Source organism: Vicugna pacos, chromosome X, assembly GCF_048564905.1.
Source record: "Vicugna pacos chromosome X, VicPac4, whole genome shotgun sequence".
NCBI lineage: Eukaryota > Metazoa > Chordata > Mammalia > Artiodactyla > Camelidae > Vicugna > Vicugna pacos.
The window spans coordinates 104,680,823-104,701,170 of NC_133023.1; the positions used below are offsets into that span (position 1 = coordinate 104,680,823).

Here is a 20,348-nt window from a genome sequence, read left to right on the forward strand (position 1 = left end):
AGCCGGGCCGGCCTTGAAGCCGGGCCCCAACATGCAGAGCGGCCTGTGGATAGAGACGGGCATTGCCACCCGACGAGGCAGCTTGAGGACATGCCCAGACAGGGGAGTTCTTGGCGGGTCCCAGAGCAGCCGGGGACTGGGTGCGGGTCTGGCCCAGGGCCCATGGACGGTGACGGAGAGCGGTTGGGGGTCCTCTGGGCTGGCGGACACCGGGGGCTAAGGCAGGCGCAGCGGCCGGCGGGCCAGGCTGGGAAAGGCAGGCCTTGGACGTCGTGAGGGCTGGTATCTGAGTAACAGGTGTCCTGAGCCATGGCTGAGAGCGACCCCTGGGGCGCGACACAAAGCCACGGCCCAGCCGGCCCGGGGCGGGGGCGGGGGCGGGGAGGGCAGGGGTGCGTGGGATGGAGGGAGGCAGACCTGTGAGGGGGCAGGCCCACCAGACCCAGGGTGTGAGGGAGGGCTGGAAGGAGCGGGCGGCAGGCGAGGCCACAGGGCTGGGATCGGCCCGCCGATGTCCCAGCCTTTGGGCCCCCTCCTGAGACGCCCCCGTGGCCTCCACTGAAGTTCGAACTCTAAGGACACGTCCCTGCAGGAGGGAGTGACCCGAACAAGTGCTCTGTAAACCTGTTTAGAGGCACAAAGACCTGCGCCCAAGCTCCAGTCTCGGCCTAGGAGCTCCACGAAGGCCGACAGCCCTCAGACTCGAAGGCCCCTTGGGAGAATCTCTTTCGAACCCCTTGCCCTCCCCTTCTGGAACAGGGAGTGGCCCTCAGAGAGGACAGACGCCTCTCCTTAGCGGCAGAGCTGGGATGAGGACCTAGGAGCCCGGCAGACGGGCCTTTCCAGGTCCCATTCTCTCTCCCTGTGCAGTGACTATGAAGAACAGTCACCACAGCGGCTACAGAACACGTGTCCCCCCAGACCGCTGTCCTGTCTGTCCTGCCATCTGTGGTGAAGACGGCTCTCGGGCTGGACTTGTCCCATCCCACACCCAGAGCCTCATCTATTTTCAGTCACACGTGGACGGGCTTTCCGTTGGTCACGTCTAGCTCAACAAGTAGGAACTGTCCTTGGCAGTGAGTCTGTAGAGTAGGCCCCTTGAAAAGTACCGGACCCAGAGCAGGCAAAATTATTCAGTGTACCTGCCACCGAGGTGACGGCGGGACGGGGACCCAGGGCTGGGGGCGGGGCTGGCTCGGGGAAGGCGAGCAGGGCAGGCCTGGGAGCAGACCAGGGAAATGCTTGCTCTCAACAGATCAGAATACATGCTGAACCCCCAGATCAAGGACTGCAAAGGGGAAGAAGCAGGGCAGAGCCGAGTTGGAAGCAGAAGGCCAGCAATCTGGCAGGGCAGGAGCCTAACCCCCCCAGTGACAGGGAAGAGGGAAGAGGGCCTTAGAGCAGCCTCAGGGGAGGCTGAATCCGAGGTCTGAGGGAGGTGTTCTGACGCGGACTAAGGCAGGTGTTCTGAAAGTGAGTGCTCTCGGGCCACGAGGAGTTTCTATGGCAAGAAATGGGCACTAAAGAGGATCCCATGTGCTCTGGAGAGGGGTGGGGCTGCGGACAGCAGAGCTCAAAAGGAGGCTCCAAAGCACAGGGGAGGATGCGGCCATCCGCTCACGCGGCACGGGGGGAACCCTATGTGCCAGGTGCTTTGGTGACACTGAAGTGGGACGTGGGGAGTGCCCCCACACGCTCCCACACAGCCCCACTCTGGGGACAGCTCGACCCAGGGGCAGGAGAACGGGACACTTCCTTATGGCCCATCAGAGCTGGACCGACCAGCCAGCAGGAGCAGCTGGAAGAGACCAAGGCAGGAGCTGTTGGGGGCGGGGGGGCGGGCGCTGCCAGCCAGCCCGGGCCAACCAGCCCACTCGGACCACCACTTCCGGGAGGTGCAGTCGCCCGGGGCCCATCTCACCCCTGCCGCCTTGGTGGCAGCCAAGCCAGGGCCAGCCAGGGCCAGCCAGGGCCTGGCCCTTGAACAAATCGGAGGCTGGCAACAGGCCTCCCCAACCTTTGGGGATGGAAACAGGATCATGTCTCTCCGCCCACTCAGGGCCTGGCCCCTGGGAGAAAGGTGCCTGGCAGCAGATGGGAGCCTTTCGCCGGGACCTTGAACATACCTTCCTACACTTCTGGAAAACAGAGAAGCTGGGGGCTCTGTACCCCTCCCCTCCCCTCCCCTCGGCCAGGGCTCCCTGTCCAGACCACCTCTGGGACCTCACGTGACACATAAAGAGGACGATGACCAAAGTCGCTGGTTGCCCTGCTACCGAGATTCTAGAATTCTGCGGACACTATTTACTGGGCGTCCCTGCTCAGACTGAAGGCACTTCTGCCCTGAGAGCTCAGTGATCTGGTCTCAGGGAGAGCATGTGCCTGGTCTAGACTAGCTGCATGGCGAGTCAGAGCCCCGACGAGGAATATACGGCCACGGCGGCCCCCGCAGCTGATGGAGAGCCCCCAGCGGGGGCCCCATCGGGTTCATCCCCGGATCCAAAGGTGGATTCGAGGGAGATTTTGGAGAAGCCCGGCGACCAGGCCGAGAGCCAAGATCCAGGCTCCCAAGACAACCAGCCACCACAGGACCCAAACCCAGGTCCCGCCAACGTGGACGGAACCCATGGTGTTCTTGGGCTCTCCTTCCCGAGAAAGCTCTGGATGATAGTGGAGGACGAGGCCTTCAAGTCCGTGCGCTGGAACGACAAGGGAGACATGCTGATCATCGAGGAAGACCTTTTCCAGCGGGAGGTTCTTCGCCGGCGCGGCGCAGACAGGATCTTTGAAACAGACAGCTTGAAGAGCTTCATCCGCCAACTGAACCTCTACGGGTTCAGGAAAATACACCTGCCCGGCACTCTGGGTCGCTCTCCGGGGAAGAAAAGGCTGATGGTAACGTAGACAGCCCTTCCGTCTCCCGAGTTCTCTGTTCCTGGAACAGCTTCCCAGTCCTGAGCGGATGAGTGATGTGCTGAACGGGGTTCATTCCCGAGGGGGACTTTTTTCCTGCGAGCCAGTACTGAATGAAGGCTGAGGCAGTCCGGCGTGTCATGTAAGGCTCGCCCCTTAGAGATGCCCTGCGGGTGTGACCGAAGACCCAGGGGCCACTTCACGTCAGGGAGCTAGAGTGACACCTCAGCCCAGGCACCACGTAGCTTTAGTGAGCGCACACTCCAGGGCGAAATAAACCTTGCCAGGAATTTAAAAAGACCTCTTCTCCACAGTCAAACAAGACCTTTATGATGGAGGTGGGCGGGGAGGAGTGAATATTTCCCCCGAAATGACGAGAATGATTCATGTCCTTTCAGATCTACCACAACTGCAACTTTCAGAGAGAGAAGCCCCTGCTGATCGAGAACATGTGGAGAAAAGGTGACCCGAGAGCAACTGCTCGGCCCGCTTCCAGCGCAACCACCCCAAAGAGAAAGAAGCAAGCCGCCCCACCTATGAGATGCACCCAGTTTTTCCATCAGAATGACTCCACCAAAGATGCCGACAGGAAGACCCAGAGGGAAGCCCCCCGTGCTCAGGTGCCCAGCGGCATCCGGGCCTTCATGCTCCCTGGCGTCCTGTCTGCCGGCCGGGTGGCCAGGTTGGTGGTAGTGCAGCGTCCCTCCAGCGAGCAGGGCGGCCCGAGTGGGGAGGGCACCTCCAGGAATGTCACGCTAGTGCCCCCGGCTACTGCCGGAAGGGACGGTGCAGGGGAGCTGCCCAGAAGCCCCCCTGTTTGCCCCGATCCCAGCTCGGTGGTGTCCACGTGCAACACGGGTTACTGCATGCTGCTCGCGGCCCTTCTGCTCATGGCCCCCAACCAGGAGGCCCGCGGCAGATGAAGAGCCCGAGGGCTCTTCAGATTACAAGTGTGCTCTCTGCGAACGGTTCAAGGACAACCCAAAGCCCTGAGCTCACAGACCACTAGAGACACACGAAGAGCACCGTCCTGTAACCATGAACATTTTGGGCTTTAATAAAGACAAGCAAAACTCCCCGGGGCTAAATAAAGAATCTGCGAGAACCGCGGGTCCGTGTTCTTTCTCGCGTTCGATTCCGCACACGTCTCACCAGATAAGCCCGCGGAGGCTGGAGACCCCGGCCGGGGGCAGGCTTTGGTCCCCATCGGCCTCTTTCATCTGAAGCTGTGGCATTTCGGACACCCGCCCAAGGAGGTGGGGAGCGAGCACTGAGGCGAGCCCAGGAAGGTCTGGTCCCCTGGGCCGGGCCTGCCCATCAGGGGACAGACAGCCTGGCTTCTGACCTCGGGGGTGTCTCCCCCCCACTACTCATGCATCCCGGAGCAGGAGGGTCTTCCTCCTGGGTCCCCCAAGGATGCCAGAAGTTTCTGACCAGCAGCTCAGCGTCTCCAGCTCCCGATCCAGGGCCCCCTCCCCCCACAGAGGCCCGCCGAAACGTAGGGCCACCCCCTCCACCAAGGGCTGAGAGCGCTGCAGCCTGGCTCCGAAGAGACGGGGGGTTGCAGTCAAATGCCTGGGGGGAAGCCCATCACCCTCGAAGGTAACAACCACTGGAATCCCTACTCTCAAGTGACCAAACCCCCCACAAATGTATAAAAGATCTCCCACCAGGCGAACACCAGCACTGCTCACTTCCATCAGGGCTGTAGTTAGGACCCTTTCTTGGCACGTGAAGCGGCCGTGCGGCACGTCTAACACACCGGCTCCGCGAGCCAAGGGACACTTTACAACAGGGCGAGAGTCATCTGCGAGGCAGACGGTGCTGTTTCTGAGTCCGATGTCCCCTGATGCCCCACTGGTCTGAGCCGACTCGCCAACACTCACGGGGGCCCCAGCTGTCCTGCACGCTGTCCTACCAGCTGGTGCCTCATGCCACGTAGCTGAGAACACAGGGAAGCCAGGCATCGGTGCTCAGGAGAGCCTGACACCGGATTCTGCCCACGTGGCCTGTCCCAGCCCCGCGGGATCACCATCCATCCTGAAATGGAGACGGGGCCCCAGGAGGCGGGTCTGGGTCTAGGACAGAGGGTGTGAGGATGGAGAAGGCTCCTGGACGTGGGGGTAAAGGCTCGGCCCTCTGAAGTCTGCTCTTGTGTTCAGGCTGGGGCCCTGCTCCCACTTCCTCCTGCCCACTCTGCTCGGCTTCTCTCCCAGCCGACTGGGGGGCCCACGTTCTCCTGCAGGCTCACTGCCCTGGGCAGATGGGGTGTCAGGCAGGCGGCAGGCCTGTAGTTCAAAGCATGGTGCCCTCGGGTCCGGTGGGCTCTCAGGGCTCCCGCAAGGGGACGGGGATCCGCGCCTCAGGGCCCAGGGCAGGCACCTGTGTCTGGGAACTGCCCAGGTTTCCACATGGGGCACACGTGGCATGTTTGGTCCATGTGTGTGGTGTGTGGATGTACGTGTACATAAGCACATACAGTCTAGACATGATATAGATACACGCACAGTAGCTGCAGATGAAAAATGTAGTTCTTACTATGGATGAGAATTAACAAGTGAAAATCACGGCTCTGGAACACGTACCATTATCCAGTCATCAACCCAAGGGATCCGCAACTCCCCTGCCACTGCTCAGCCTCTTCAGGAAAAGGTAAGTCTTTCGAATAGACCGTCTACGAAGTCAGGCTAGTTGTCGGGGAGCCCGCGAGGGAAGGTGTGTTGCTCTCTGCCCCTTCACGGTCACCAGGAGGCAGGTCCCCTCCAGCATCTTTGCTGGGACTGCAGCTTTTGTGTGCGAGGGTGGGTGAGGGCCCTCCGGGGTAAGGACAGAGGGGTCCAACCACCCCACAACACAGGGACCCTAAGAATGCAAATCGGCCCCGCGCCAGAATCCTGGGGACCCCCGGGCGGGGCTGTCAGGCTGATCATTCCCCGGCCCCCATTTCTTCAGTGAACTCGGGGAGTCAGAGGCTAGGTCTGAGAGACGCAGTCTCAGGAGGGTAGAGGGCGGCTCCCAAGTCCTGTCAGGAGGCAAGGTGAGGACACAGGAGACTGAGGCCCCCAGGGAATCCACCTCCGCCCCACCCCCGACAGCCCTCGGAAACCCCTGGGCTCGGGGTCCAGATGTGATGGGCACTGATGCCCCAACCTTGGGAGGTGAGTGAGGTGAGGGCCTGGGTGAGGGAGGCCGGCTTCAGGTTTGCTAGTGAAGGAGCCCAGCGCTGCCAGGAGTCAAGGTAGAACCGTGTGTGGGGACTCGGTTTGCAGGCATCCAGGTCGGTTCTGCGGTCACCCCTGGGAGACCCCAGGCAGGGTTGCAAGGATCAGATCCCCACCCCCTCATCCCTGCTTCCCTCTCTGGTGTCCTGGCTCTGGAGGGTCTGAGTCCAAGGGGACCAAGCTCAGGTGGGCAGAGGGAGGTGTCCAGGCCCAGCCAGGAGTCCAGGTGAGGAGCAGAGGGAGGGCTGAGGGAACCCATGGAATCCATCTCAGCCCCTGGCGTCCACAGTCCTGGGAAGCCCTGGGCCTGGTGGCCTCATGTGAGTCCAGAGACTCCCCTGGGGGGTCTCAGGGCAGTGAGGGCCTTGGTGTGAGGGTGTGGGCTCGGGTCAACAAGGGGGCGTCCCAGGACCTGATGGGGCTCAAGCTGAGGACGCTGAGGGAGGACAGAAGGGGCCCCACAGATCCCCGCCCCTGCTGTCAGCCCTGGGAGGGCCTGGGTGGGATGAGCACTCGTGGGGTCCTGACTTCCTGACATCCGGGTCTCGGAAGGACGGGGGTCCTGGGATGAGGGGCGGGGCCTCGGGTGGCCAGAGGGGAGATCACATGCCGCCTGAGTCAAGGTGAGGACCCCGAGGGAGAACGGAGGGATCCTGCACCCCGGGACAGTGTTGCACCTTGGAGGCCACAGGGCAGGGTGAGCACCGGCGGCATTTCCTGACATCCGGGTCTCAGAGGGACTGCGGACCTGGTTTGAGGGGCGGGGCCTCGGGTGGGCTGAAGGGAGGCTCCATGCCGCCTGAGTGAATCTGAGGACCTTGAGGGAGGATCTAGGAGACTCTGGACTCCAGAATAGAGGGGACCCCAAGCTATCTACCCCTGCAGTCAGCCCTGGTAGGCCCTGTGCTGATGAGCACATGGCAGCGTGCCCTGACTTCCGCATCCGGGTCTCAGACGGAGTCGGGATGTAGTACAAGGAGGGGGAGCTCAAGGGGGCAGAGTGGAGAATCCCAGTTCCTGCCGGGCGTCAAGGTGAGGACCCTGAGGGAGGCCTGAGGGGACCAGAGACCCCAGCACAGAGTCGGTCCCGGGAGGTCATGGGGCCGGATCACCTCAGGCAGCATTTCCTGACATCCGGGTCTCAGAGGGACTGCGGACCTGGTTTGAGGGGCGGGGCCTCGGGTGGGCTGAGGAGAGAATCCCAGTTCCTGCCGGGCGCCGAGGTGAGGACCCTGAGGAAGGACTGGGGACACCCTGGACTCCAGAATTGAGGGGACCCCAAGATATCTACCCCGGCAGTCAGCCCTCGGAGGCCTCAGGCCGGACGAGCCCACGGCAGCGTGCCGGGACTTCCGCATCCGGGCCTCGGAGGGACTGGGGCGCTGCTGTGGGGAGCGAAGCCTCAGCTTGGGAAACGCAGGGCGGAGGGCCTGTCAGGACAGTGAGCAAGGACTGTGAGGGAGGACTGCGGGACCCTGGACCCCAGTACAGAGTCGTTCCTGGGAGATCATAGGGTGGCATGACCACAGGCACATTTCCTGACATCCGCGTCTCAGAGGGAATGGGGCCCAGGTTTGAGGGGCGGGGCCTCAGATGGGCTGAGGTGGGAATCCCCGTTCCTGCCTGGCGTCACGGTGAGGATCCTGAGGGAGGACTGAGGGAACCAGAGACCCCAGATCAGTGGGGACCCGCCGAACCGATCCTGCCCCTGCTTTTATCCCTGGGAGGCCCCAGGGCGAGATGAGCACACGTTGCTCTTTGGTGTCTCGACTTCCCCATCCGGGTCTCAGAGAGACTGGGGCCTTAATATAAGGAGGGGGGACCTCAGGTATGCAGAGCAGGGTATCCCCGGTCCCCCTGGTAGTCAAGGTGAGGACCCTGAGGGAGGACCAAGAGACCCTGCACCCCGGAACAGAGTCGGCCATGGGGGGCTATAGGGCAGGATGACCAAAGGCAGCATTTCCTGACATCCCGGTCTCAGAGGGACAGGGCTCCTGGTATGAGGGGCGGGGCGTCAGATGGGCAGAGGACAGAATCCTAAATTACCAGGGGGCAATGTGAGGACCGTGAGGGAGCCTTTGCCCTTGTGCTGGGTCTTGGAGGCCCCAGAGCAGGGTGACCAGGTGAGATGTTTTCTGACCTCTTACTCAGAGGTCCTTGGGAGGTGAAGTCCCTGGTCTGAGGAGTGTGGCTCAGATGTGCAGAGGGTGGTCTCCCCGGAACCCCCAGTAGGACTGGGCAGACCCCCTCCCCAGGTAGAGGGGGCCTCAACAGAAACTTGCTCCTCTGGTCCTTCCTGGGAGGCCCGGGTGTAAGTCAGGAGGCATCACCTCCCCACTTTATCCTCAAACTCAGTGCGATGGTGGTGTCGGCCTGCAGGGGACAACCTCATGTTAGCGGAGGGGAGGGTTCCAGGACTTGCTGGGCGTAAATGTGAATGTCTTGATACTGAGAGTAGAGAGCGAGCCCACAGAATCCGGCCCTGCCCCCTGTCATCCCTGAAGTCCCTGGGCAGGAGTGGCCAATGGTGCTGCCCCCTCACCTCTGCCCCAGGCTCTCAGGGAATTCAGACCTAGTTCTGAGGTTGGCAGAAGGAGCCACAACCGGTCAGCAGCAGAAGGACTCACAGGATGTGCCAGGGCTCAGGAAAAGGACCCTTTGGGTGGATGCAGGGCATGAGGAGACCCTCACCCCAAAAGAGATGGGAACTTACAGTGTCCGGCTTGAGCTGTTTCAGCCCTAGGAGTCCCCAGTCAGGTCTGGCCGGATGGGGCCTGCCATCACTTCCGTCACGTGGTTGGGGGTGGGGTATCTCAGGGTGTGAGGACCTTGGTCTGAGGGGAAGCATCAGGCCAGCAGAGGGAGCGGTCCTAGGATATCCCACGTGTCAAGGCAAGGACTCTCCGTGAGGACCAAATGTACCCCGCCATCTCAGGAGAGGAAGGACCCCACCGGGTCCAGCTGACCCGTGTTCCCAGCCCTGGAAGGAACAGTCAGTGGTGGCCCTAAGTGCCGTGCTCACTTCCATCCTGGGTGGGAAGGTGGGAGTCTTCAGGGAGTTGAGGTCTGGGTCTGACGGGCAGATGTCAACTCGTCATCCCAGGTGGGGGCAGGGGGGAAGAGCAGGCCCTGGCGGGAGTGAGATGCATGGCCTCCAGGCACTGAGGGCACCTCCGCCCAGGGCAGAGGGGCCGATCCCCGCTGCCAGTGCTTCTGGTTTTTTCGGGGGGCTGGGGGTGGATGTTGTGTAAATGGATCCTGGGACCAGTTTCCACGTAGGGGAGAGGTTCCCCGGACCAACAACAGTTCTCAGACAGCAGCAGAGTGTTCAAGAATTCAACTGCGTTCTGACACCGTCTAGCCAGAGATGGCATCAGACCCTCTGGTTCAGGCTCAGTCCTCCAAGACTGCCCTCCCCCCACCACTTCAGAAGCCCACCGCAAGGCAAGGTTCTTCCCTGTGCTGCTAAATGGCCAGCTGTAGGTTGGGGATTCCAACTCCCTCCTCCTTGGGTTTCCACCGCTGGTGACAAGTCGAGGCTGTTACTTGTCCTTCTGAAAGACGTGTCCTTCTGAAAGACCTCCAGAGGTTGCCACGCCCTCCTCCTCAGGTTTGGTTGATTTGCTAGAGTGGCTCACAGGTCTCTGACAAACGTATTACTTCCTAGATCACCAGCTGAACATAAAGGGCATGAGTCACGAAGAGCCAGATGGAAGAGGTGCTAGGGCCAAGGTGTGCGGGAGCGGGGCCGACTTCCCCGCTCTCTCAGACAGTGCCACTTGCCCCAGCTCTCTACCTGCTCACCAACCCAGAAGCTCTCCAAACCCATCCTCTTGGGGTTTGACGGAGGCTTCATTACATAAGCACGATTGGTTAAACCATTGGCCATTGGCAATTGAACTCAAATCTCCAGCCTTTCTCCCCTCCCTGGTGGTGCTGGGGAGGGGCCAAAAGATCCAAACTTTTAATCACATGATTGGCTCTTCTGGCAACCAGCCCCATTTTAGGTGCTTTGCAAACACATCTCATTGACATGAAAAACAAAAACAGCACATTCATCACTCTCAACACTGAGGACATCCCAAGGGCTTTGGGAGCTGTGAACAAGGAACTGTGCACAGAAACCAAAGTCAATGACCAGAGGTATCCTTGTCCTGAATCACAGCAGGGAAGGGGCCTCCTCTCCTTTCTCTCCCGGCTTTCAGGGAGGTGAGGACCTTGGTGTGAGAGGACGGGTCAGATCCTATCTGAAGGAACCACGCCTTGGCGACAGAGAGAAGAGTCCCGGGTCCTCCCAGGAGTCAAGGTGAGGGCCCGAGGGAAGGGTGAGGGGACCCGCACGCCCACAACAAAGATGGGACACCAAAGTAAACCTCGTTCAGCCCTAGAAACCCTGGGAAGGTCGATAAGCTTGTCCTCCCACAAGGCCACTGGGTCCCCACCTGTCACCGCTGCCCAGACTCCTGTCAGCTGCCAACACCTGTCATTATGTCCCTGGTTCAGATGAGTGAGCTCCGCCAGGCTGTGGAAGACCTTCAGGACCCAAGAGACGCCCAGGGCCTGGTGGATGTGCAGCAGCTGGAGGCTGAGCAGGAGGGGGCCGCATCCCCCCGGTACCCCTGCTCCTCCTCAGTCTCCTCTTCCTACTCTGCCGGTGCCGAGTCCCTGCGCCAAGGTGCAGAGCTTTCAATGATGGCTGACCTGGTGAGCTTCCTGCTCCTCAAGTATCACCGGAAGCAGCCGACCACCAGGGCAGAAATGCTGAGTATCCTCAGAGAATACCAGGACCACTTCCCTGCGGTCTTCAGCCAGGCCTCTGAGTGCATGCAGCTGGTCTTTGGGGTGGATGTGAAGGAGGTGGACCCCAAGGAGCACTTGTACATCCTGGTCCCCACCCTGGGCCTCACCTGTGATGGGATGCAGGGTGGTGAGCAGAGCATGCCCAAGAACGGCCTCCTGGTGATACTTCTGGGTGTCATCGTCCTGGGGGGAGGGGGGGTGCCTGAGGAAGAGGTGTGGGGAGCACTCGGTGTCATGGGGGTGTATCCTGGGAGGGAGCACTTCATCTACGGGGAGCCCAGGGAGCTGATCACCAAAGCGTGGGTGCAGGAGGGGTACCTGGAGTACCGGCAGGTGGCCAACAGCGATCCCGCTCGCCACGAGTTCCTGTGGGGGCCCCGGGCCCACGCGGAGACCAGCAAGCTGCAAGTCCTGGAGCATTTGTTTAGACTCAACAGTGAGGGTCCCATTTCCTTCCCGTCCCTGTCTGAGGAGGCCGTGAGCAATGAGGAAGAGGGGGCCTGAGCCAGACTTGCAGCCGCGCTCCTTCCAGGCCCCTGTCCAGCAGCTTCTCCTGCCGGGCAGGAAGGGAGCCCATCCTTCACCCTGTGTTTGCAGAGCGAGCAGTCAGCCTTGGAAGGAGTGAGGGCCCGGGCCAGCTCGGGGGGCACGGCGTACAGCATCTCTGGGCTCCTCCCGTCCTTTACGGTGACATGGAAATTGATCTTTGTTTCCTGTAGGTGTTTTTCAGTGCTGTTCCTATTAATAGAAGATTTAATAAGCTTCAGTATCTAACTTTGTGAATGACAGTGATCACAACGTGTGTATGCTTATCCAGTTCAAACACAACAGTCTTCCTCTTCTGTAAAGGAGACTGAAATCTCTCTCTCTCTCTCTCTCTTTTTTTTTTTTTGGTCATCCTGGATGACATAATATGGAATTGCAATTAGAATTGTTTGGGAAATGTGAGAGTAATTAGCAATGATACAGATGAGGGAAGATTTAGAACAATAAAAGTAAAAATATTAACTTGCTTCTTACCCCTTCTTGTTTGTCATTTTATACGTGTAATATCCCTATGTTTAATTGGGTTTCCATGGGTTATTTAAGAAAGTAGGAGAAAATCAGTGTGAATCAACAGGATCCCTGCTCACCATCTCACTTCATCCGCACACATTCACCGAGCCTCTGCTGTCCGGAGGGCTCTGTGTTAGTGGGGACACTAGGAAAAGCAAGACACACCCCACACCTAGAAGGACAGGCTAGGAGCCCAGTCACATCAGGAAGATGGTGACATGTCCCTGAAGTCCCACAGAACAAGGGAAAGAAGCGGCGAGGCGGAGGGGGTCCGGGAGAGAGCACCCAAGTGCAAGTGCGCAGAGCCAGGGCAGGTGGGGGCTTTGGGAAGCTGGGCTTCCTTCTGTGGGAGGTGACGGTAATGAAGCCGGGTGGTGGCGGCGGCCAGACTTGAAGAAGGCGTGTTTTGGGTTTGAGAAGCCACAGTTCGGATGGAAGGGCGGCTGGGAGGGGGCAAAGGTTGTTCCTTGACTCCCTTCGTAGGAGCTCGGTGTTGAGTCCAGCTGGGAACCCTCCCCCACCCCTCAGTGTAACCTAGCCTCTAATCGGGAGAATTTACTTAGTTTCATTTAGGAGACATGCTTTTTGGCTGATTAGCTCTTCCACATCCTACTGAGCTGCGTGTTCTCTAACATGACCTGGATAACAAACCAACCAGCCAAGTGCCAGAGGAGGGAGTGGGAGGGTCTGGGGCCAAAGAAAATCAGAAGCACCTGCCAATCATCGCGGTTCCAACAGGCAGCGCGCCCCGCGCGAGGTGCTTGGCGCACATCACACGCACCCCTGCAGTCCTGCGGGACGGGCCTCCTCACACCCGCCCACTGCACAGATGAAGACCCTGAGGTCGTGGGGCTCGGGAACCTTCCCAGGATCACGTGCTAGTAAGTGACAGGGTGGGGCCGAGACCCCTGGTCTGAATTCATCTAGAGCCCACGCTGCGCCCACCCATCGCAGCCTGCGGCCCACCTCCTGACCCAGAGTCCACTTCTCTCCTCAGTGTCCTCGTGGTGTCTGTCGGGTGACAGAAAGTAGGATCCTGAGGCCCAGGTAGTAAAAGCTGGACCAAGAAAGGAAGGTGACTGTGACAGTCAAAGCCAGGGTGAGGACTGTCTGCGGTTTCTTGAGAGCTGACCCTGCCAGGTGGTGGCACTGCTGTCCAGTCCCAGCCCTTATCCCACACGACAGCACCCTGCCCTGGTCCCCTCCTTCCCCGGGGCCCTCTTGGCCAACTCGAACCTGACCTGCTGCCTTGGTCATCACAGGGGGTGGGGGTGTGGAGAGAAAGACAGAGACAGAGAGAGACAGAGACAGAGGCAGAGGCAGAGACAGAGAGAGACAGAGACAGAGAGACAGTCACAGAGACAGACACAGCGACAGAGCGAGAGCCAGAGCGCGAGACCGGGCTTGAGACTGGGATTGGGATTGTGGTTGACTGGGTCTTGAAGGCCACATTTCTTATGGGATAACATCCCTAACGTAGACTTTTCAGAAGCTGCAGAAAAGTTAACACTAGGGAACATCCTGACACCGTCTCCCTGTCCCCAGTGGGGGAGGGGAGCGGCCGTAACAGAGCTTGCCTGGGGCTCCTTTGGAAAGTGCATTGCACCCGACGGCCCCTGTGCCATTTGAGCTTCTAAGGATGGCTTTCCCGGGTCTCCTTGGCCTTGGACAACTACGAAATGAGTCATCACTGGACAAGGAAGACTCCCCTTTGCTGCTGTCCCTGTGGGGTGCAGGTGGCTTCCGGGCAGACACAAGGCCCCCAGTCTGGGCTGAGGCCGTGGGCTCGGGCGTCCGCAGTGGACCACAGGCCGGCTCTACTTCTCCGTCAGGCGGATCCTAGGCCCACGACTCCACCTTCCCCGGCCCGGGCCGGGCCTTCCCTGCCACCTGCCCCGGGTCAGACGGGAAGAGTCCACGGCGCTGCGCCGCAGAGCGCTCAGCACCGCCAAGGGACGGCAGGCGCCCTCCGACCTGCTCGAACTGTCGCAGTGACCGTGCACAGCTGCTTTCAAGGACACTGAAGCCAGCTCCTGGGCGACATACAAATTTGTTCGTTCCAAGATACGCTGGGGACCACGTTCACGTCCTGTCCTAGTCTGCTGTCCTCAAGGACCTCTTTCCGGGTCTGGAGGGGGAGGCAGATACACCCAAGCTCTCAGGGAGACAGGAGCACCCCACCTTGGGACTGGACATGCAAGGCGGGCTGTGGGAGCCTTGGGAGGGAGCCTGGGACCACAGGAAGACCCGACTGCCGAGGTGGCCTTGAAGCCGGGCCGGCCTTGAAGCCGGGCCCCAACATGCAGAGCGGCCTGTGGATAGAGACGGGCATTGCCACCCGACGAGGCAGCTTGAGGACATGCCCAGACAGGGGAGTTCTTGGCGGGTCCCAGAGCAGCCGGGGACTGGGTGCGGGTCTGGCCCAGGGCCCATGGACGGTGACGGAGAGCGGTTGGGGGTCCTCTGGGCTGGCGGACACCGGGGGCTAAGGCAGGCGCAGCGGCCGGCGGGCCAGGCTGGGAAAGGCAGGCCTTGGACGTCGTGAGGGCTGGTATCTGAGTAACAGGTGTCCTGAGCCATGGCTGAGAGCGACCCCTGGGGCGCGACACAAAGCCACGGCCCAGCCGGCCCGGGGCGGGGGCGGGGGCGGGGAGGGCAGGGGTGCGTGGGATGGAGGGAGGCAGACCTGTGAGGGGGCAGGCCCACCAGACCCAGGGTGTGAGGGAGGGCTGGAAGGAGCGGGCGGCAGGCGAGGCCACAGGGCTGGGATCGGCCCGCCGATGTCCCAGCCTTTGGGCCCCCTCCTGAGACGCCCCCGTGGCCTCCACTGAAGTTCGAACTCTAAGGACACGTCCCTGCAGGAGGGAGTGACCCGAACAAGTGCTCTGTAAACCTGTTTAGAGGCACAAAGACCTGCGCCCAAGCTCCAGTCTCGGCCTAGGAGCTCCACGAAGGCCGACAGCCCTCAGACTCGAAGGCCCCTTGGGAGAATCTCTTTCGAACCCCTTGCCCTCCCCTTCTGGAACAGGGAGTGGCCCTCAGAGAGGACAGACGCCTCTCCTTAGCGGCAGAGCTGGGATGAGGACCTAGGAGCCCGGCAGACGGGCCTTTCCAGGTCCCATTCTCTCTCCCTGTGCAGTGACTATGAAGAACAGTCACCACAGCGGCTACAGAACACGTGTCCCCCCAGACCGCTGTCCTGTCTGTCCTGCCATCTGTGGTGAAGACGGCTCTCGGGCTGGACTTGTCCCATCCCACACCCAGAGCCTCATCTATTTTCAGTCACACGTGGACGGGCTTTCCGTTGGTCACGTCTAGCTCAACAAGTAGGAACTGTCCTTGGCAGTGAGTCTGTAGAGTAGGCCCCTTGAAAAGTACCGGACCCAGAGCAGGCAAAATTATTCAGTGTACCTGCCACCGAGGTGACGGCGGGACGGGGACCCAGGGCTGGGGGCGGGGCTGGCTCGGGGAAGGCGAGCAGGGCAGGCCTGGGAGCAGACCAGGGAAATGCTTGCTCTCAACAGATCAGAATACATGCTGAACCCCCAGATCAAGGACTGCAAAGGGGAAGAAGCAGGGCAGAGCCGAGTTGGAAGCAGAAGGCCAGCAATCTGGCAGGGCAGGAGCCTAACCCCCCCAGTGACAGGGAAGAGGGAAGAGGGCCTTAGAGCAGCCTCAGGGGAGGCTGAATCCGAGGTCTGAGGGAGGTGTTCTGACGCGGACTAAGGCAGGTGTTCTGAAAGTGAGTGCTCTCGGGCCACGAGGAGTTTCTATGGCAAGAAATGGGCACTAAAGAGGATCCCATGTGCTCTGGAGAGGGGTGGGGCTGCGGACAGCAGAGCTCAAAAGGAGGCTCCAAAGCACAGGGGAGGATGCGGCCATCCGCTCACGCGGCACGGGGGGAACCCTATGTGCCAGGTGCTTTGGTGACACTGAAGTGGGACGTGGGGAGTGCCCCCACACGCTCCCACACAGCCCCACTCTGGGGACAGCTCGACCCAGGGGCAGGAGAACGGGACACTTCCTTATGGCCCATCAGAGCTGGACCGACCAGCCAGCAGGAGCAGCTGGAAGAGACCAAGGCAGGAGCTGTTGGGGGCGGGGGGGCGGGCGCTGCCAGCCAGCCCGGGCCAACCAGCCCACTCGGACCACCACTTCCGGGAGGTGCAGTCGCCCGGGGCCCATCTCACCCCTGCCGCCTTGGTGGCAGCCAAGCCAGGGCCAGCCAGGGCCAGCCAGGGCCTGGCCCTTGAACAAATCGGAGGCTGGCAACAGGCCTCCCCAACCTTTGGGGATGGAAACAGGATCATGTCTCTCCGCCCACTCAGGGCCTGGCCCCTGGGAGAAAGGTGCCTGGCAGCAGATGGGAGCCTTTCGCCGGGACCTTGAACATACCTTCCTACACTTCTGGAAAACAGAGAAGCTGGGGGCTCTGTACCCCTCCCCTCCCCTCCCCTCGGCCAGGGCTCCCTGTCCAGACCACCTCTGGGACCTCACGTGACACATAAAGAGGACGATGACCAAAGTCGCTGGTTGCCCTGCTACCGAGATTCTAGAATTCTGCGGACACTATTTACTGGGCGTCCCTGCTCAGACTGAAGGCACTTCTGCCCTGAGAGCTCAGTGATCTGGTCTCAGGGAGAGCATGTGCCTGGTCTAGACTAGCTGCATGGCGAGTCAGAGCCCCGACGAGGAATATACGGCCACGGCGGCCCCCGCAGCTGATGGAGAGCCCCCAGCGGGGGCCCCATCGGGTTCATCCCCGGATCCAAAGGTGGATTCGAGGGAGATTTTGGAGAAGCCCGGCGACCAGGCCGAGAGCCAAGATCCAGGCTCCCAAGACAACCAGCCACCACAGGACCCAAACCCAGGTCCCGCCAACGTGGACGGAACCCATGGTGTTCTTGGGCTCTCCTTCCCGAGAAAGCTCTGGATGATGGTGGAGGACGAGGCCTTCAAGTCCGTGCGCTGGAACGACAAGGGAGACATGCTGATCATCGAGGAAGACCTTTTCCAGCGGGAGGTTCTTCGCCGGCGCGGCGCAGACAGGATCTTTGAAACAGACAGCTTGAAGAGCTTCATCCGCCAACTGAACCTCTACGGGTTCAGGAAAATACACCTGCCCGGCACTCTGGGTCGCTCTCCGGGGAAGAAAAGGCTGATGGTAACGTAGACAGCCCTTCCGTCTCCCGAGTTCTCTGTTCCTGGAACAGCTTCCCAGTCCTGAGCGGATGAGTGATGTGCTGAACGGGGTTCATTCCCGAGGGGGACTTTTTTCCTGCGAGCCAGTACTGAATGAAGGCTGAGGCAGTCCGGCGTGTCATGTAAGGCTCGCCCCTTAGAGATGCCCTGCGGGTGTGACCGAAGACCCAGGGGCCACTTCACGTCAGGGAGCTAGAGTGACACCTCAGCCCAGGCACCACGTAGCTTTAGTGAGCGCACACTCCAGGGCGAAATAAACCTTGCCAGGAATTTAAAAAGACCTCTTCTCCACAGTCAAACAAGACCTTTATGATGGAGGTGGGCGGGGAGGAGTGAATATTTCCCCCGAAATGACGAGAATGATTCATGTCCTTTCAGATCTACCACAACTGCAACTTTCAGAGAGAGAAGCCCCTGCTGATCGAGAACATGTGGAGAAAAGGTGACCCGAGAGCAACTGCTCGGCCCGCTTCCAGCGCAACCACCCCAAAGAGAAAGAAGCAAGCCGCCCCACCTATGAGATGCACCCAGTTTTTCCATCAGAATGACTCCACCAAAGATGCCGACAGGAAGACCCAGAGGGAAGCCCCCCGTGCTCAGGTGCCCAGCGGCATCCGGGCCTTCATGCTCCCTGGCGTCCTGTCTGCCGGCCGGGTGGCCAGGTTGGTGGTAGTGCAGCGTCCCTCCAGCGAGCAGGGCGGCCCGAGTGGGGAGGGCACCTCCAGGAATGTCACGCTAGTGCCCCCGGCTACTGCCGGAAGGGACGGTGCAGGGGAGCTGCCCAGAAGCCCCCCCGTTTGCCCCGATCCCAGCTCGGTGGTGTCCACGTGCAACACGGGTTACTGCATGCTGCTCGCGGCCCTTCTGCTCATGGCCCCCAACCAGGAGGCCCGCGGCAGATGAAGAGCCCGAGGGCTCTTCAGATTACAAGTGTGCTCTCTGCGAACGGTTCAAGGACAACCCAAAGCCCTGAGCTCACAGACCACTAGAGACACACGAAGAGCACCGTCCTGTAACCATGAACATTTTGGGCTTTAATAAAGACAAGCAAAACTCCCCGGGGCTAAATAAAGAATCTGCGAGAACCGCGGGTCCGTGTTCTTTCTCGCGTTCGATTCCGCACACGTCTCACCAGATAAGCCCGCGGAGGCTGGAGACCCCGGCCGGGGGCAGGCTTTGGTCCCCATCGGCCTCTTTCATCTGAAGCTGTGGCATTTCGGACACCCGCCCAAGGAGGTGGGGAGCGAGCACTGAGGCGAGCCCAGGAAGGTCTGGTCCCCTGGGCCGGGCCTGCCCATCAGGGGACAGACAGCCTGGCTTCTGACCTCGGGGGTGTCTCCCCACCACTACTCATGCATCCCGGAGCAGGAGGGTCTTCCTCCTGGGTCCCCCAAGGATGCCAGAAGTTTCTGACCAGCAGCTCAGCGTCTCCAGCTCCCGATCCAGGGCCCCCTCCCCCCACAGAGGCCCGCCGAAACGTAGGGCCACCCCCTCCACCAAGGGCTGAGAGCGCTGCAGCCTGGCTCCGAAGAGACGGGGGGTTGCAGTCAAATGCCTGGGGGGAAGCCCATCACCCTCGAAGGTAACAACCACTGGAATCCCTACTCTCAAGTGACCAAACCCCCCACAAATGTATAAAAGATCTCCCACCAGGCGAACACCAGCACTGCTCACTTCCATCAGGGCTGTAGTTAGGACCCTTTCTTGGCACGTGAAGCGGCCGTGCGGCACGTCTAACACACCGGCTCCGCGAGCCAAGGGACACTTTACAACAGGGCGAGAGTCATCTGCGAGGCAGACGGTGCTGTTTCTGAGTCCGATGTCCCCTGATGCCCCACTGGTCTGAGCCGACTCGCCAACACTCACGGGGGCCCCAGCTGTCCTGCACGCTGTCCTACCAGCTGGTGCCTCATGCCACGTAGCTGAGAACACAGGGAAGCCAGGCATCGGTGCTCAGGAGAGCCTGACACCGGATTCTGCCCACGTGGCCTGTCCCAGCCCCGCGGGATCACCATCCATCCTGAAATGGAGACGGGGCCCCAGGAGGCGGGTCTGGGTCTAGGACAGAGGGTGTGAGGATGGAGAAGGCTCCTGGACGTGGGGGTAAAGGCTCGGCCCTCTGAAGTCTGCTCTTGTGTTCAGGCTGGGGCCCTGCTCCCACTTCCTCCTGCCCACTCTGCTCGGCTTCTCTCCCAGCCGACTGGGGGGCCCACGTTCTCCTGCAGGCTCACTGCCCTGGGCAGATGGGGTGTCAGGCAGGCGGCAGGCCTGTAGTTCAAAGCATGGTGCCCTCGGGTCCGGTGGGCTCTCAGGGCTCCCGCAAGGGGACGGGGATCCGCGCCTCAGGGCCCAGGGCAGGCACCTGTGTCTGGGAACTGCCCAGGTTTCCACATGGGGCACACGTGGCATGTTTGGTCCATGTGTGTGGTGTGTGGATGTACGTGTACATAAGCACATACAGTCTAGACATGATATAGATACACGCACAGTAGCTGCAGATGAAAAATGTAGTTCTTACTATGGATGAGAATTAACAAGTGAAAATCACGGCTCTGGAACACGTACTATTATCCAGTCATCAACCCAAGGGATCCGCAACTCCCCTGCCACTGCTCAGCCTCTTCAGGAAAAGGTAAGTCTTTCGAATAGACCGTCTACGAAGTCAGGCTAGTTGTCGGGGAGCCCGCGAGGGAAGGTGTGTTGCTCTCTGCCCCTTCACGGTCACCAGGAGGCAGGTCCCCTCCAGCATCTTTGCTGGGACTGCAGCTTTTGTGTGCGAGGGTGGGTGAGGGCCCTCCGGGGTAAGGACAGAGGGGTCCAACCACCCCACAACACAGGGACCCTAAGAATGCAAATCGGCCCCACGCCAGAATCCTGGGGACCCCCGGGCGGGGCTGTCAGGCTGATCATTCCCCGGCCCCCATTTCTTCAGTGAACTCGGGGAGTCAGAGGCTAGGTCTGAGAGACGCAGTCTCAGGAGGGTAGAGGGCGGCTCCCAAGTCCTGTCAGGAGGCAAGGTGAGGACACAGGAGACTGAGGCCCCCAGGGAATCCACCTCCGCCCCACCCCCGACAGCCCTCGGAAACCCCTGGGCTCGGGGTCCAGATGTGATGGGCACTGATGCCCCAACCTTGGGAGGTGAGTGAGGTGAGGGCC

The 20,348-nt window shown here is 60.7% G+C and overlaps 3 protein-coding genes across 7 annotated transcripts; all 3 read left to right on the forward strand.

Annotated features, from left to right (window-relative positions):
• Positions 1-2,315: 2,315 nt before the first annotated feature.
• On the forward strand, positions 2,316-4,018 carry LOC140691901 (heat shock transcription factor, X-linked member 3-like). The gene is made up of 2 exons (XM_072956307.1): positions 2,316-2,895; positions 3,312-4,018. The coding sequence occupies exons 1-2, from the start codon at positions 2,401-2,403 to the stop codon at positions 3,834-3,836; spliced, it is 1,020 nt and encodes a 339-aa protein (XP_072812408.1). The 5' UTR covers positions 2,316-2,400; the 3' UTR covers positions 3,837-4,018.
• A 2,708-nt stretch (positions 4,019-6,726) lies between these two features.
• Positions 6,727-11,953, forward strand: LOC140691736 (melanoma-associated antigen 10-like). 5 transcript variants are annotated; one of them, XM_072955595.1, is made up of 3 exons: positions 6,727-6,831; positions 10,300-10,440; positions 10,638-11,953. In XM_072955595.1, exon 3 carries the CDS (start codon positions 10,638-10,640, stop codon positions 11,436-11,438), a length of 801 nt encoding a protein of 266 aa, XP_072811696.1. In that variant the 5' UTR covers positions 6,727-6,831; positions 10,300-10,440; the 3' UTR covers positions 11,439-11,953. The 5 variants fall into 5 exon arrangements, with proteins under 5 accessions (XP_072811696.1, XP_072811695.1, XP_072811697.1 ...); XM_072955594.1 differs by lacking the exon at positions 6,727-6,831 and adding an exon at positions 6,923-7,166; XM_072955596.1 differs by lacking the exon at positions 6,727-6,831 and adding an exon at positions 6,923-7,166 and having other exon boundaries at positions 10,340-10,440.
• A 4,621-nt stretch (positions 11,954-16,574) lies between these two features.
• LOC140691903 (heat shock transcription factor, X-linked member 3-like) lies at positions 16,575-18,277 on the forward strand. Its single transcript, XM_072956310.1, has 2 exons — positions 16,575-17,154; positions 17,571-18,277. The coding sequence occupies exons 1-2, from the start codon at positions 16,660-16,662 to the stop codon at positions 18,093-18,095; spliced, it is 1,020 nt and encodes a 339-aa protein (XP_072812411.1). The 5' UTR covers positions 16,575-16,659; the 3' UTR covers positions 18,096-18,277.
• Positions 18,278-20,348: the final 2,071 nt, after the last annotated feature.

What these genes read in the sequence shown, in the direction of transcription:
- LOC140691901 (XM_072956307.1), top strand. Translation starts at nt 2,401, where the DNA reads ATGGCGAGTCAGAGCCCCGACGAGGAATATACGGCCACGGCGGCCCCC. An exon ending in CGGGGAAGAAAAGGCTGATG is followed by an intron (nt 2,896 to 3,311) that starts GTAACGTAGACA and finishes ATGTCCTTTCAG; the next exon opens with ATCTACCACAACTGCAACTT.
- LOC140691736 (XM_072955595.1), top strand. Translation starts at nt 10,638, where the DNA reads ATGAGTGAGCTCCGCCAGGCTGTGGAAGACCTTCAGGACCCAAGAGAC.
- LOC140691903 (XM_072956310.1), top strand. Translation starts at nt 16,660, where the DNA reads ATGGCGAGTCAGAGCCCCGACGAGGAATATACGGCCACGGCGGCCCCC. An exon ending in CGGGGAAGAAAAGGCTGATG is followed by an intron (nt 17,155 to 17,570) that starts GTAACGTAGACA and finishes ATGTCCTTTCAG; the next exon opens with ATCTACCACAACTGCAACTT.